The 13,596-nt window shown below is 31.5% G+C and overlaps 1 protein-coding gene across 2 annotated transcripts in view; it reads left to right on the plus strand.

Annotated features, from left to right (window-relative positions):
• Nucleotides 1-211: 211 nt before the first annotated feature.
• LOC143341152 (uncharacterized) overlaps nt 212-13,596 on the plus strand; it is a 231,247-nt gene continuing 217,862 nt past the window's right edge. For both annotated transcript variants that reach the window (XR_013079564.1, XM_076763872.1), the window contains exon 1: nt 212-477. Coding sequence is in view for 1 of the 2 variants with exons in the window: in XM_076763872.1 (XP_076619987.1) it covers nt 414-477 (64 nt within the window). In the remaining variant the exon portion in view is untranslated. The remainder of the gene's footprint in view (nt 478-13,596) is intronic.

Here is a 13,596-nt window from a genome sequence, read left to right on the forward strand (position 1 = left end):
CTTTAACGAAAGCCGTAATGATACCGGCGCCAGCGTGGTTCGGTAAAACAGCGTAATAGAGAAAACGTCGAAGGTGTAGCGAAAGAGAAAGAAGCAGTCTCGCGCCCCACCAAACAAGTCGGTGGCGTGAGCGATCCGCGCGTGCGCACTTGGCGCACGCCTTTAAAGCTTCGTACCGCCAAAACGCATTCCCATGAGTCAGTCGTGTACAGCTGGTCGCGTAGGACGGACTGTGTGAAACGGGTACATCGACTGGTCAGTAATTTAAACGTTTACTGTGCAACGAAACGTGCGTGTGACGCGTTTATTACTTTCTGTGATTCTTTAGAAGAGACTGTCACTTTGGATCGACAATTATTCGGGGTGAAAGAACAGCCGATTATTAGTGTGAAAGACTTTGATAAACTTTAGAAATGAGAAATCTTGTGGAGAAACAGCTGTCCTGGCTTGCCCTGCTTGTGACTACATTCTACTCTCGTGAGTAATTTTATTTTGGTTTAATATCCTTGTTCTCGCAAAATTCACCATTTTCCGCGTGGGTGTTAAAGAATTTGAATAGAACTTCCTCGTATATCGGTAAAACAAAATTTGAATTTCATAACACGAAGTGTATTCTAAGAGTAAGGATGCGCATTAAAAAAATTAACTCTGCACTGTTTAGTATTACATATAATTGATACTTGATGTGTTGGAAACAATTTTCTTGGAACACAGTGATTTTTAGAAGTTAAATTTCCGCTTTTAAATACATCGTTTGTAATGATAGACAAGCGTTGATTAGCGGCTTAAAGTTCTATCTTTAGCTATTTTTAGTTTATTTTTGACATGTTTTGTAGTTGTGTTTTTAATCGTTTCATGAGTGCGGATGAAATATCTCGCTATATTCCTCTAATCGTTTATATATCGTTATGATCTAAATTTCTTGTTACTACGATGTCTGTTATGCGACGGAATGAACGAAATATCTCGCGTGTCTTTCATTAGAATGCGAAGTGTCTCATTCGTAAAATATTTCGTCATAAGTGCAGGAGTGTCAGGAATGATACATAAAGGATACATTATATTTTTATAAATTAACTTTTTTATTTTTATTGTATATGAAACAATTGAAAACATGGTGTTATACATAATGTTACATTACAATTTTGACAAATGTTTGTTGTACCATTTAATTGTTTTACGTATAAATATGAATGCAAAATTTAACCTTCATAATCTGTGCCACCCATATATTTAGTGTACTCTATTGTAATACAATTGGGTTCTTTTATATATTCTTTGTCACCAAGTAGAGTGTATGCATTGTAGAAAGAATTGATATTACTAGTTTGAAACTACCATAATAAAAGTTTGATAATAGGTTGTATTTTATGAGTTTCATTAATAATTGTTTTAGTTTTGGCATCAATATTTATATCATTGAAATGTAGGAATTGTAGTGTACGGAAAAATTACTTTCTTGAAATTAGTTTTTTTATGAATTGCAAATTGTGCATAGGATTAGTGCTCTAATATAAAGATAATTACGGCAAACGAATTATACCCATATATTGAAGAATAGCGACACAAAAATATACGTATTGCTGAGTGTATAAAATTTCGGTCACGTTCATATTTATTACTTTTTGCCACAATGATATTCACAAGTTCTTGATCGAAAAAATATTGGAAAATGGAAAAAAGGCTACTGTTTACCGATAAGTCTGATTTTTCTCTGCTCTCTGCGATTGTTCTGTGTAATTTAAAATGCGTGATTCAAACGTAGTAGTTGTAGATATTTTCCACCGTTTTTCTTTGAAACATTTATTCTATATTCTAGACGATGAAACGTCATTAGCCACTTCTGTATTAGTATTAATATCACTGTTGGTGCGTTGGTTAATATCGTCAAACCGCGATTGCTATAGATACGAAATGCTGCTTCAAAATTGTTGTCAGAAATGAAATAAATCATCCGATAAGTGACATTCATTTGTAAATACTGAAGAATGAAAGCATAAACACTAACGCGGAGTGAGATATCTCGTCCAAAGTTGCGGAAGGGTTAATAACTATGGGTCTCATAAGATAACTAATCTTTGTGAATTCGTAAATCTGTTTACATTTTCTGTGGCATCTCGATGACTAGCCATGAAGTGACCTACATATCATTCGTCTTCTTTTCATTCAATGATACGTATCTTGAGCTTCAGTTTGTAATACGTAAACAATCCAGTTTAGTAGTTAAAACGTCGGACGATTATCGTATATCACGATTTCAATACATGTGTATATCAATAACGTATGTATGTATTGCGTCCGCGACAGTTTCTTCTCGATTATTTCAAAATAACAGAATTCTTAAAAATAATATAACCAACGCTAGTTTTAATCTCGCGTTTAATTCATTAGTTAATCGAATCACAAGATGCACTTGCAACGAATTGTAATCAATTCCACGCTATGTTACAAAATTAGGCGGTATTTGAATGGACTATGATTATTTTTATAATTAATCACAAAACGTAATGATGAAAATTAGGATTAAAATTAGTATGACAACGTTGTTATTTTACATATTCATCATACATGTCTGTAATTTTAAATATAGGATTTGGCAATGATTTATATAAACTGTAAATCTATAGGATTTTCAACAGGTTTCCATACAAACTTCATAATTGTAATCGTTAACGTATTTAATAGTTAAAGATAAGACGAAAACGTTATTAACTATTTACTTGCAAATATGAAATAAATTTTGATTGGGAAAAGATTTTTCGAATAAATGCTTATTAAAATAAATCTCATAAAAGAAAAATGTATATAGATTATTATATTATATATGTACATAATTATTCTGATTCATTTTGTCAGATGAATTGTTTTAAAAGCAAATTATATTTCTGTTTCTAATTCATAATTCATTAGTTTTTGTTTTATAATTGATTTATTTCTCGATTTACTTATTTAATAAATATATGTTTTTTAAGAAAATTTTGAGTACCATTATTAACTTACAATGATTTAATCATAATAAAAAATATAATCATTTTGTTATTAATGAGTTAATTATGTATAATAATTAAATTTGCGACTAAATTTGTTTGATTACTTATATTATTACTGCTAAACATTAATCAGATTGCATATTTTCTAAAACTGATGCGTTGCATTCATTTATTAGTGTTGAAGGCCCTTTGAAACATTATTAGAAACAATAGATTTCATAGTTAAACGAATTTTCGTTGCAGACAAATAATTAATTGTGTTTAGAAATTCTAGAATAGTCGTTCGAGAACAGGAACGTGCGATCAGTAGATTTTCTTGCGTCGCGATACTAAAATAGTGCGATGCTTACCACGTGGCTGAGTCTCTCCGTTACATCGTACGAGATGACGTTGCGGTCGTTGATTGGTCGACAAGATGGGCGTGCGCCTGGCCTTACCTTCCAACGTATAGCGATGGGACTGACCCGAGGCTTGAAATATTTGAACAATTCATTGTTAGGCGTATTTCACAGAACAAAACGGAGAAATACAATCACGCGTTGTTGATAGTAGGTTGTAAAAATTTTGTGAAATTTGTTATGCAAAGTATTAAACTGTAATTTGCAATACGCGGATTTAAAATATGAACTGCAATATTATTTTTTTGTCAAAACGATAAAATTTAATTTTATGATCATATAAACTTTAATTAAATTTGATAGGGTATCGTAGATCCGTCGTAAATTATAACGTAATGTATATTTCTGCAACATCAGTATCATTGGACATGTATTATCTTATCGATGTATGAATTAACATTGAATTCAAAATAATGGAATTAATCTTCATACTATAAATAAAAAGATTACTTAATATGATCTCTGATATTATAGTAACCCATTGCGATTTCATTTCAAAATTAGCTGCACACAATATTTCACAGTCGTTCTCATTTTAAGTCTATTCCGAGTAAATATTTTAAAATGTTATCAAAAAAGTATCTATATCGAAATAGAAACTAAACATAAACTAAATAATTATTATTATTTTTAAATATTATCACGTGAACGGGTGTATTTACAAATAATTTCTATTTATTAACTAAAATTGTTGATGTATACCGGGGAGAACAACAAGTTATCACGTTACCGATGATCGATTTCTAACAAAGCAAATATTTTTCCATTATTTTTTTTATAACAAATCTGTAAAAACTAGTTGTGTAAGGGATAGCATCGCCCATTGTTTCCAACACAACCATGTGCTTTGAATTGATACAGACGTTCTAATAGGAAGTAAACAAAAATATAAATTGGATTGCAAAAGGTTAACTGTAGCAATTTATTCTAATCAGACTCAGTTCCGTCGCTATTGGTTTAGACGAGCTCACGGACGAAATAGCGCGTCAAGGATTTCTTGAATTCGCAACGAAAGAGGGTTAGTAGTGCATTTAGGGGTATGGAGGGGAGCAACTGCAACTGTTTCTGCATTACAAATATTTATTTTTTACCATTAAAATTTTGTTATTTGTAACAAGATAATAACATTTTTTTTATTATATTTAACAATAATGCGTAAATCTTTTATGTTGTGTTCTGAACTTAGATATTAATCTTACTATCAATATGCATCAATTGTGGTTTTAAAGTAATAATATGGTCTATAGACAATCTGTTTACAACTATTCTACAATTTTTCATCAGAATGACTACAGCTGGACCTTTATGTTTATTAAAATTTTTCTTCCAATTTAAATCCTGTTATTAGTGGTTATCAATGATTCTATCATATAAATATTGTCAAAAGTTTAATATAAATATAATTATATAGGGTTAAATTTATTTTTATCTGCGGAAATGCACATTGTTCCACTATTCTTTTTCTTCCAAAACTGTATTTCGAGAACTGGTTGGAACCAGCAGTTTTTATCGATAATATTATAAATTTATTATAAAATGATTTAATATAGAGTGCTAAAATAATTCAAGCATACCTAAGTGTCAGAATATTTTTGTTGCCGTATTTAATATTGAAATTAAAAATTAAAGGCAAATAAGACTTGAAAATTAAAAATGTGCATACTGTGTACGTTTTATTTCATGTATCAATATTAAATGAACGTCTTCGTTTCCTATCTTCTCTAACAGTTTCATAAAGTGTTGCAAAGTGTTATGACGTATTCGTCTCCGTCAATATTTAGTTCCACATCCCTTGCTAAATTTCTGGGTGCGTTATTAAAGAGGGTTGCATTCAAGTTTCAAAAACATACACGGGTTCTTTTCCTCTGACGGCCGTTCTCTCATGAGGAGAGCCGGTTTCTTGCGGCGCATTCCACCGGGTTTAAGTTCTCCTTTCGTAACCGGCTACGTAGGTACGCGCGCAGCTAAGATAGACGGACGTCCGGTCATCATTCTCTTTCTCCTTCCGCAGGGACTCGCTATTCGTGGAATGCGAAATGGCATCACGCGATTTTCAGACTCATTTCTCTCACAGCGCTTGCTCTTCCATGATACGCGTATGTACTCCGATGACGATGTTCACAGTGTGCTGTAACCCAGTGTTTCTCAACTGCGGGCTACGCACCCCTGAGGATGCCTGAACATGTTGAATGAACGTGTTCTAAGAATAGACTAAGAAGCACATTATAAGCGGAATTAAAACACATCGCCAATGACAAAAGCATTGAAAACTAAAATTTAAAATTAAACAGCTTAAAAACTTGCAATTACTGAAATTGTTTTTCATAGTATATTCATTAAGATTATTTTTTATTTTTAATAGATTTACCACTTTTTATTCTACTTTTGTTAAAAATCAGTTAATTTTATTGTTTTTTTTTGCTTTGTTTATTATTATAATGAAGTAGACTTACTTGTAAACCAAGTAATACGCAATTCATAATATTATTCAAAGAAAGTAATTAATTCATTATTTATATCTAAATAAACTGGCATAAGAAATGTGAATCTGATGATTTGTATTTTTATTTTGGTGAATTGCTTTTATAAGTAATGTATTAATTCAAATTAAGTATAAATTAAGTAGATTACAGTAAAAAATATGAAATCCTTTAAATTAAATTACAATTTTTCAAATATAAATAAATGTTTGTAAAATCAGTTTTAAAATACAGTTAGGAGCATAACTGAATCAATAAAAGAGTTTCTATGAAAAATGGTAATTTACTTATGTATTTTGCATTAGATTTTGGAAAGACTATGATTTATATTAATTAACGTTTATTGCACTTTAATAAATGTTGAATAATTTTATTATATCCTGTTTAATTTGTTTGTAATAGAATTTTGCTTATGACTTAATTTTGCCTCACTTTTTAGTACACAAATAATGGGTTCATTTGATACTATTACAATGATTGTTTGCATTCATTGTAATAGTGATCTCGTAGAAGCGTACTAGTAAGTGTTCACTAAAGTGTCGTAGAGAACACATTTTAATTAGAGTATTCGTCACCATGACGTTAATTGTATGTATATTGTATTCGAAGGATAATTTTCTTGTTAAAAAAAGGATTTTGGGCTTGAACAATGTCTAAAAAGTGTGTAATATCTCGATTATACGTTACAAAAGATAAGAAGAAAATATCTTGACGATATTCCTGGGTTCTCTATAGCAGTTCTTAACCTGAGTTTACTTACATCTCAAGGAGATTATACGGGGTGTTAAACAAAAAGTGTTCCAAGATTTTAAGGACTTATAGTATTCAGTGCAAGGAGTAAAAAATGTCTGATTAACAGAGGTTCAAACGTCAATCCTTTCGACGAAAAACCGATTTTTAGTATCTAAGAATATTAAGAATTTGTCTTCATTGATCGACATACATACACCTGCAAGTATTTATTTTGAATCTCGTATTGTTTGACACGCATTTTTTATTCGTTCATGTAATTATTCTACATTATTTATGGGAGATGAACATTTATGGAACAATCTTGAACGTACTTCTGAATCAGTTTATTTATTTACATTTAATGCTTCGCAGAGAAAATTACTAAAGTTATCGATTATTCTTAAATGCTAACAGTCGATTTTTCGTCGAAAGGATTGACTTTTGGACCTATGTTGATTCGATATTTTCTACTCCTTTCGCTGAGTATTATAAGTCCTTAAAGTTTTGAAACACTTTTTTTTAAACACCTTGTAGAGAGATTTATGGGACCCGCTAATTTGTATAGGGAATTATTAAATATACATATAATGTTCGCGCTACTTAAATAGCGATGAACCTTTTTGTTTCGACAACCAACAATTGTTATTTGTCAATTGTATTACATAATCCGTTGCAATAAATACAACAATTTATACAGAGTGTTCGGTCACTCGTGAGAAAAATTTTAATGGGAGATTCTAAAGGCCAAAATAAGATGAAAATCAAAAATATCAATTTTTTGACTAAGGCTACATTAAAAAGTTATTAAAATATTAAATTAAAAAATTTCAAATCATTCTGAAAAAAATTATTTTTGGTTGTGGGGTTCAATTACAATTATTTTTGGGGAATACACATACCTCTGAAGTCCTACCTACTTTCAAGAAAAAAATTCGACTAGGTACTGAAATTTTTAGACGAAATTAAAAAATTTCAGATCATACCAACAAAAATTATATTTAGCTACAAAGGTCAATTACAAGCATTTTTGGTGAATAAACATACCCCGAATTTCTACGTACTTTCGAGAAAAAAATTCGAGAAGGTGTAAAATTTTTCGACAAAATTACAAAATTTCAAATCGTTCTGGAAAAATTATTTTCGGTTGCGGGGGTCGTTTTTGGTGAGTAGTCTTACCCCCGAAATCCTATCCACATTTTAGAAAAAAATTCAGTACGGACGGAACTTTAAACGTTAATAACTTTTTAACGGAGCATCCATCAACAAATTAGCATTCTTGATTTTCGTCTTATTTTGGCCTCTAGAATTTTCCATTAAAATTTTTCCCAGGAGTGGCCAAACACTCTATATAGTTAAACATAAACAATAACAATATATTTTTGTTATATACATCATAATTAAAAGTATTAATTTTAATTTTGAAGCCACTATTATGTCTCGTATCGAGGAATTACGAGCTTTCTTAGCTAAGTTGTAACCATTGTTCTATAGGGCAATCTCAGATACTGACAAAAAAAAGATAGCAACAATGGTAGCAGTATTATTAGAAAACTATGTAGTACGACCAACTCTTTAAAAAACCAGTTTTAAATCAATTGGGAAGAATAAAAATCCCATATCATCGAAACAAAAGGTTAATTTGGCTTTTACAAAAAAATATAGATATTAGAAGTGTATTATTTGATCAGATGAAACAAAAATGAATAGATTTCTATGTGGGACATAAGTGGTAATGGATTTGTAAAGAAGCTACTATTAAAAAATGGTACCTAAAAACCTGATTTTGAAGAAAGATCCATTGTAGTGGCGCGCAGAATCCGAGAGATTAGGTCGGAATTTTTCGTTGACGCTTGCGAATTCAGAATAAATTAATGATCCCGGATAACGGAGTAAAGAAGTTTAAGAGTGTTGTTGGTTTAACTTATTTATTCTACAAGTTATTAATAAAGAGTGCTAAATTGTGTTACACGAGTTGCCGCGCGAATAGTGATTTCATTCTAGTTGTACGACAACTGTCTAGGTAGGCTCTGAGGCCTTATTCTCTCTTCTAAGCAGCCCTTAGAACGATGTCTTTGGAAGGGGGTACGTATGGCATCGGAGTGGAAACGTCACTGAAGGATGTTGGAGAAAGTTACCGTTTTCGCAGGTAATATTTTGGTTCGAAATTCGAAGGTTCATGTTAGGGCTGTGTGCTGTCATGCAGCAGATGTTAGAATCTTGGTTTTCCACGCGGTCGAAGGATTTTTGCCCTACCATAAACCTTATCTAACAATGAGTCAAAGCGACAGGCTGTTACAGCGTTCAACAGGTCCCTTATGCTCCAGGGTTGTATTAAGGTGTATGATTTTTTTTATCTTATATCTTACAAAAAGGAAGGATGTATCAATACATGCATAAAGAAATTTTAAACACAAAATTGTAAAAATGTATGGAGAATATACCAATTGAATAATATAACATCATCTTTCAACAGTGTAGGGACCCCAAATACCTATATGCCAAAAGGCGTGTAAGATTGGTTGAAATCACGATCAGATTTTAATAATGAAAGATCTATGCGCAATACTAAAACCCGACATATTGCGTAACTGAAAATTTGTATAATTTACTAAACCACACCCCCTGTTTTAACATTTCAAATGTTTGTTAATCGAAAACTATAATGCAAGGGTTACAGGAAAATCATACGTACATTATACGTGGCATGATTAATAATTAAACATATGTATGTTTTTTATATTTTGCAAAAATATATTTTAATTTTAGTTTGACACATCTCTTTTTGCATCTCTTTCAAAATAATTTTGTCCGGTGTCAATCCATCCACATTTTGTTTTAATTTTAATGAATGTATTATTGTAGAATCTATGTAGTAAAAAAAGTTGTAAAAAGTCATTATTTGTAGCGACAGAAAGACCGTGGCTTCGAAGAACACAGCGGCTACAAAGGTTGCTAAAAAACTGCATACAATCGAAACCGCGCGTACTTTGAGAGACTCTTTATGAAAAAGATCTCTTCTATTCGAGTAAAATTTGTATTCCCACGATACAACTACATTATTAATACGAAACGATTAACTACATTACTAATACAATGACAAAACTTTTTAATGTATTTTTAATGAAACTTTTTTTAACATGTTCCTTATCGATAGATAGATTTATTTCAGCTTATAGTGTTAGGAGATGGACTCGATTTTACATTAAATATGTCCTATGTCTCTCAGTCATCATTCATTTCGTTAATAGAAAATATATATTATGTAATATAATGAGATATAACTATTTTATTTACATTTTTCAATTTTGTTGGTTCTTTGTTGTTGCAATTGGTTTTTATGTATTTGTACAATTTATTATCCTCTGTTCTAGCCTATTCTCTTTATATTTTTACATGTATAATCACTCCACACGCACTCACGCATGTACTCATTCATCCACACACGTATTCTTGTTTTTATTTGCATTCGTTCTTTCCTTTTTCTCGTCTTATTGCACTATCTTACACCACTGCTTTATACATTATTATTCAGTTAAGTTCTTTTCTTTTCTTTACCCATCTCACTTTCCTAATATTTGTTATCATTTTCCTGACTCCCGCATCTGACCTTTGTTTTTACTTTTTGCATCATCTTTTTGTCTTGAATCTGTAGATACATAGATAGTTGCGTATGGGGTTCTATTTCACTATCGTTGCTAGAAAACTTCTCTGATTTTCTCTTAAAATGTAGTTCAACGCTATTTTTAAAACGTTGATATTTTTAAATTGTTTACCCATTAATAAGCATGGAGATTGTTGTATACGCTCCATTTCTTATCTTTAGTTATTAAGTGGTTTAGGGAAGGTTCAGTTTTATTATATGCTAACAAAAATATTTATGCAGTCAAGTTCAAACACGGTTAAGAAAATTTGATTCTGTACACCATTGTGGATCCCATACTTTGAGCTTTGACACAATATCTATTTGTTTCAAATTTGTACGAATGTTGGTATGTTTAAAATTTCGGAAGTCCCCTAAATTGACAAATTTTGTTTGTTTTCTACGAAACAAAAAATTTTATTTTCGTCAAATTAAGAATATTGAACGGCATTTATTATGGGACGAGTAATGTAATAGATTATTTTACAATTGAGGAGAGGACGAAGTCGGATCATCAGCCACAGTGTGTGGGAATTAGAGTGTTTCATAAGGAGATCGAAAAGAAAAGAGAGAAAACAGAGAAAGAAGTAATACCTAAGGTGGAGCGAGGAAAGTATACAGACATATACTGTGATAAGCTGGAGAGAACCAAGCGTAGAATCGGGGAAGTAGTGGAAGGGAGAAGGGAATGAGGAGATAGAGAAGTGGCTAAGCTAGTAGATAAGGAAAAAAACATGCTAAAAGCAGAATAAAGCCAAATGTTATGCCAAAGATTATATGAAAACTAAAGATATGTATTAGACATTATTTAGAAGTAATTTACAGTAAGAAGATAGTAGACACGTTAGGGAATGAATGTTTGTATGACTGACAATGAATTAAGGAAAAAAGTGTAAATCAAGTTCATCGCTTGGCCGTAAGGCTGAAATTAAAATAAAATTTCGAAATAAATAATTTTTTATATATGATTTGTTCTATTCAAGGGAACTTCTAATGCCATTTATAACTCATTCTTTCAAAACTTTACTTCAACTCACAACTTTAAATATTGTGACTGCGGACTATAGCGATGTCACTGGCCTGGCCTGGGGTTTCCGGGTGTTCGCGGGCCATACTTTGAGAAACACTATTACAAACAATAGTAATACTTGTACAAATTATTATTTGTTTAGTACTCTGAATAACTTTTATAGAAATAATCAGCTAAAGAGAAAATTTATCAAACATAAAAATACACAGTTTTTATAACTAGATATTAGAAAATATATTATTTCTTACAAAGTCCCTATAAATGTTTCGGCAACATACTTTGTGCAAAAATATCGTAAGTGTACAATGGTATTTCAGTCTGATGATCAAGCCATCTCTTGATTTTGATTCGAACTCGCGATAATGAGAGAGAACAGAAGTATTGATTTTGAAAGTTGCGTTTCTGTGTGCGTAGAACACATGTTTCAGTTGCATTCGTTATGTTGGATATACTGTTTAAACTGATAACTAGTAAAGTACTTTCTTAAGGAAAGAAAAGATAGTAGCTATATACAGATTCTTTGATAGTATTCTATTATGGATTCCGTCTATTATATAGTCCTTATTTGCTCGTTGTGCGAAAATGAAACTGCAACTGCAATCAACGCGACGTGACACATAGCAAGTCTGCCGCCACCAAAACATTAGAATCTTATTTCATACAAGGACTAATCACACGTTATTTACAATAAACAAAATATTTATTCATAGAAACGCACACGCTATTGTTTAGCGATCAGTACTCGAATTTTCTCAAATTTTTGTTGCATATTTATTTGTATTTTGCAAAAAAGATATTTAACATTGTATCGTTTTAATTTGCTGCTTAAGATAACCACATCACTACACATATTAATTACCTTGCGATGATTACATTTTTGATTATAAACGGTTTGTTGTGTTTTTATTTGTGTTTCGTATATTTCATTTTCTATCTATAGTATTCCATACTAGGGGTGATCGGGTACTCGAGATTTTGGATTCGGGTCTGGTCAGGAATGTTATTTAGAATCGTGTCGGGATGTGGAAATATTCGGGTACCTGAAATCGAAAGTTATTATTCTTCCAAATTTTGAATTTTATAACATATCGCGACAAATGAAACAGACCATGCTTGGTGGAAATTTGTAAAATCTATAGAGAGACAATTAGATATAGAAATCTAGTCAGAAAGAAACATTTATTTATTTTAAATTTAAATACCGAAATATTTCAAATTTTTAAGCTCTTGATTCGGTTTCGGGTACCTGACTCGACTCGATCAATACCCGACTAAACCCGATACTCAGGTACCCGACATTTCAGGTACCGTTTATTTCTATTGGATCTACTTTCTGCGTATGTTTTTGTTCATGTTGTACTTGTTGCAGCTCAACTTCTGCATTTTCTTTTTTATCGTCATCACATTATAAGGACACTAATTGTAAGGGTTTGTCTTAAAGTAGCAATTAAATTATTTATGTAGTTAATATTTTTGGATGTTTGCTTTATTTAACTTATTGCTTTATTAATCTTAGGTACCAAGATATTAGGTTTATTGCATCGTTAACGAAGCAGTAGAATCTTTTCACGTCTTTCTTGTTTGCAATCGGAAAGATTCAGATAATGTTTTGCTTCATATATTTTTCCGGTCTTAAATTTTCATACACCGGACATTCTTTCATAATATGTTCGACTGCTTCCAACTCCTTGTTATTGCATAAGATGCATAGTTTTTCTTCGTTTATTATTTGCGTTGTGCCGTTCTTGTTTTTTACATTCCATTATTTCCTTTCTACCACTCTTAATTGAGTTATTATTTTTTTTAATTTTATAGGAAATAGTCTTCTAAGGTATTCCACGATCAGGTTCTCTTTTCCTCTTATTAAGAGTCAATAAGACATCTAACGAATAAGTTAGAACTGTAGATTGATGCTTTTATTCTTTTCATGTTCTTCTCTAATAAAGATTGTTCTATTATTTTTATGATTATTTCGCGATTCCCATCTAGGGTCATTTTTGTGGGGGTAATTGTAAGGTTTGACTTACTTTTATATAATGATATACGTTGTTTGAGTGGAGGAAGCAGTTTGGATCGTTTTCAGGACGGCTGAGAAAACTGGCCACCCGTCGAGAGAAAAGAACTGGGTATCTTCCAGGCCGTCTGAGAAACCCCGAGCAGCATCACTTGGTTTCCCCGATTCGATAAGAGAGAACGGTTGAGAAAGCCGGCCCTTTATCGGGCATGGGAAACGCGGGTTGACTGTTTCATTATTATCTTGTAATATATTCGGGAGAGTACGGTTGAAAAAAACCGGACGCCCATTAGTGATTTTAAATGTATTGTC

The sequence above is a fragment of the Colletes latitarsis genome, chromosome 4 (genome assembly GCF_051014445.1).
Source record: "Colletes latitarsis isolate SP2378_abdomen chromosome 4, iyColLati1, whole genome shotgun sequence".
NCBI lineage: Eukaryota > Metazoa > Arthropoda > Insecta > Hymenoptera > Colletidae > Colletes > Colletes latitarsis.